General features: G+C 41.5%; 1 protein-coding gene across 1 annotated transcript; it reads right to left on the reverse strand.

Annotated features, from left to right (window-relative positions):
* Positions 1 to 1,839, reverse strand: LOC141276717 (uncharacterized). Its single transcript, XM_073793698.1, is given in 4 exon segments — positions 1 to 686; positions 857 to 994; positions 1,142 to 1,378; positions 1,809 to 1,839. Coding segments are annotated over 4 exon segments (1,092 nt in total).
* Between the last annotated feature and the right edge of the window lie 677 nt (positions 1,840 to 2,516).

Below are 2,516 nucleotides of genomic sequence, written 5' to 3' on the forward strand. Positions count from 1 at the left end.
CTATGTGTTTTTTGTGCCATAAAATAAGATGTAATTGGCCACTGCAGGCATAACCACATTCAGCGCATTCATGCGCTTCCTCTCCTGCACAAACTTTCTGTTATGTCCTGAGGGTGCAGCTCTGGCATCTGACTGTTCCATAAGGACTACATTCCTATCTGTGAGGAGCCCACTGATGTGTAATGATGAGTGAGGGTTCGCAGAAGGCATCTGCACAGTTACCATATTAACAGGGCTTTTCCCTTGCAGGAGTTCACTAGTATCTAATAAGCTGTGACCCTTTATGGAAGGATATTCCACCTTCACTGAATCTACTTCTTTCTCTCTTGTGTGTGTCCTCTTGTGTTTAACCAGGCATGGCATGTGGGAGAAAGCTTTCCCACACTCGTTGCATCCATAGAGCCTCTCTCCCGTGTGAGTTCTTTGGATGAGCATTGTCTTTGTAGTGAAGGCTCTCCCACACTCGTTGCATCCATAGGGCCTCTCTCCCCTGTGAGTTCTTTGATGGACAACGAGCATTGTCTTTGTAGTGAAGGTTCTCCCACACTCGTTGCATCCATAGGGCCTCTCTCCCCTGTGAGTTCTTTGATGGACAACGAGCATTGTATTTGTAGTGAAGGCTTTTCCACAGTCACTGTATCCATAGGGTTTCTCTCCTGTGTGAACTCTCTGATGTTTAATGAGTCCTGATTTCTGTGAACAAGATTTTCCACAGTCAGTACATATACACAGGGAGTCTTTCCTGTATGAAATCACTGATGTGCTATGAGGCATGCCTTCTGGCTGAAGGCTTTATCACATTCAGTACATCCACAGTGTTTCTATCCAGTGTGAGTTTGTTAGTGTATAATAAGACTGCCCTTCTGTATGAAACTTTTTCCACATTCACTACATATATGAGATTTCTCTCCTGTATGAACTTTCTGATGCAAAATGAACTGTGATTTTCTGGAGAAACCTTTCCCACACTCATTGCATACATGGGGTTTTTCTCCTCTTTCATTTCTCTGATGTATAATGAGCTCTGCCTTCTTGCAGAAGGCTTTGCCACATTCAGTACATTCATAGGGGTTCACTTCTGTACGAGTTCTCAAGTGTTCAGTTAGCTTGAACTTTCTGTAGAATGCTTTCCCACATATACTGCATGCATGGGGTTTATTTCCCATATGAGTCTTCTGATGTTCAGTAAGCTAAAATTTCCTGAGGAAGGCTTTTCCACACTCACTGCACACATAGGGTTTCTCTCCTTTGTGAGTTCGCTGATGTTCAATGAGCTTGAACTTCTTGGAGAAAGTTTTCCCACACACACTGCATCCATGGGGTTTCTTTCCTGTATGAATTCTCTTATGTTCGTTGAGCCAAGACTTCTTGAGGAAGGCTTTCCCACATTCAGTACATTCGTGGGCATTCTCTATTTTGTGTATTTGCTGATGTTTAATTTCAGTATAAGTTTGCTCATGATTAGCATGGAGAAAAGATATCCCATCTCCTTTAAACTCAGCAGGCTCCTTTTAAATCACAGCTTCTACTCTGGTTGATTACATCTGAAAATGATTTCAAAGTTTTCCTCTGTAAATCAAATACATCATGATTTGGCCTTAAAGGAAAACAATTTTTGCTCTGACAAATAATATTTGCAAATGCATTCTGTTCATAACACTGTTCCATCCTCTTCAGCATATTTTGGTTTTGCCAGCGTGGCTGCACATGATCATCCACTTTCTCAATTTCTGGAAGGGGGTGACTATGAACTTAATCTTCTAAGGTCTGCGGAGGTTCTCTTTGTTCCAGGTTTGCTAACTTGATACCCCACTGACACAGGTGGTTCTCCAGCATCATGTCTCGGTACAGGTCCTTCTGAGCAGGGGTCAGGAGCTCCCACTCTTCCCAGGTGAAGTCAACAGCCACATCCTCCAGTGTCAGTGATCCCTGAATTCCTCTTGATCCCACTCTGATCTCCTAGTGGCTATACTTAATTTGTGAATTCTTTCATTTCAGGTCCTCTCAATAAGCAATTTCTTATTAGGATTAATCCAATGAGAAAAACTGTATAATATCTCAAGCTTATTCCAGACTTTATGCCTCCAATTTTTTTAAAAAAAATTCTATCATTATATAATTGGTATTATATGTCTGTTTGTGATTTTAAAACTCTTTGGTCTATGAAAATTTGCATCTTAAGTGCCTTTATTGACTATTAAAGTCTTGACTTCTGCAATGTATTCAGTATCAGGAACACCTTCATTAAAATAGTCTTCACCTATCCCTATGTTCTTAACCTCTCTTCTCTCCCTTTCTATATCTCCTTCCTCTCCACCTTTGGATCAACTAAACTATACCCTAATATTGGTGATGCACTTGAGTGGTAGCCCAGTCCCAGCCCACCTGGTGAAACACAGACTGGTTCAGCCTGAGCAGTCCCAAGCTTCCCAATACTCTGGTGGCACAGGATGAAACCAGAAAGTATTGAGATTACACACTGCTACATTTCTCCTAAAATTTTTTTAACACCCACC

This window comes from Tursiops truncatus, chromosome 16 (genome assembly GCF_011762595.2).
Source record: "Tursiops truncatus isolate mTurTru1 chromosome 16, mTurTru1.mat.Y, whole genome shotgun sequence".
Taxonomy (NCBI): Eukaryota; Metazoa; Chordata; class Mammalia; order Artiodactyla; family Delphinidae; genus Tursiops; species Tursiops truncatus.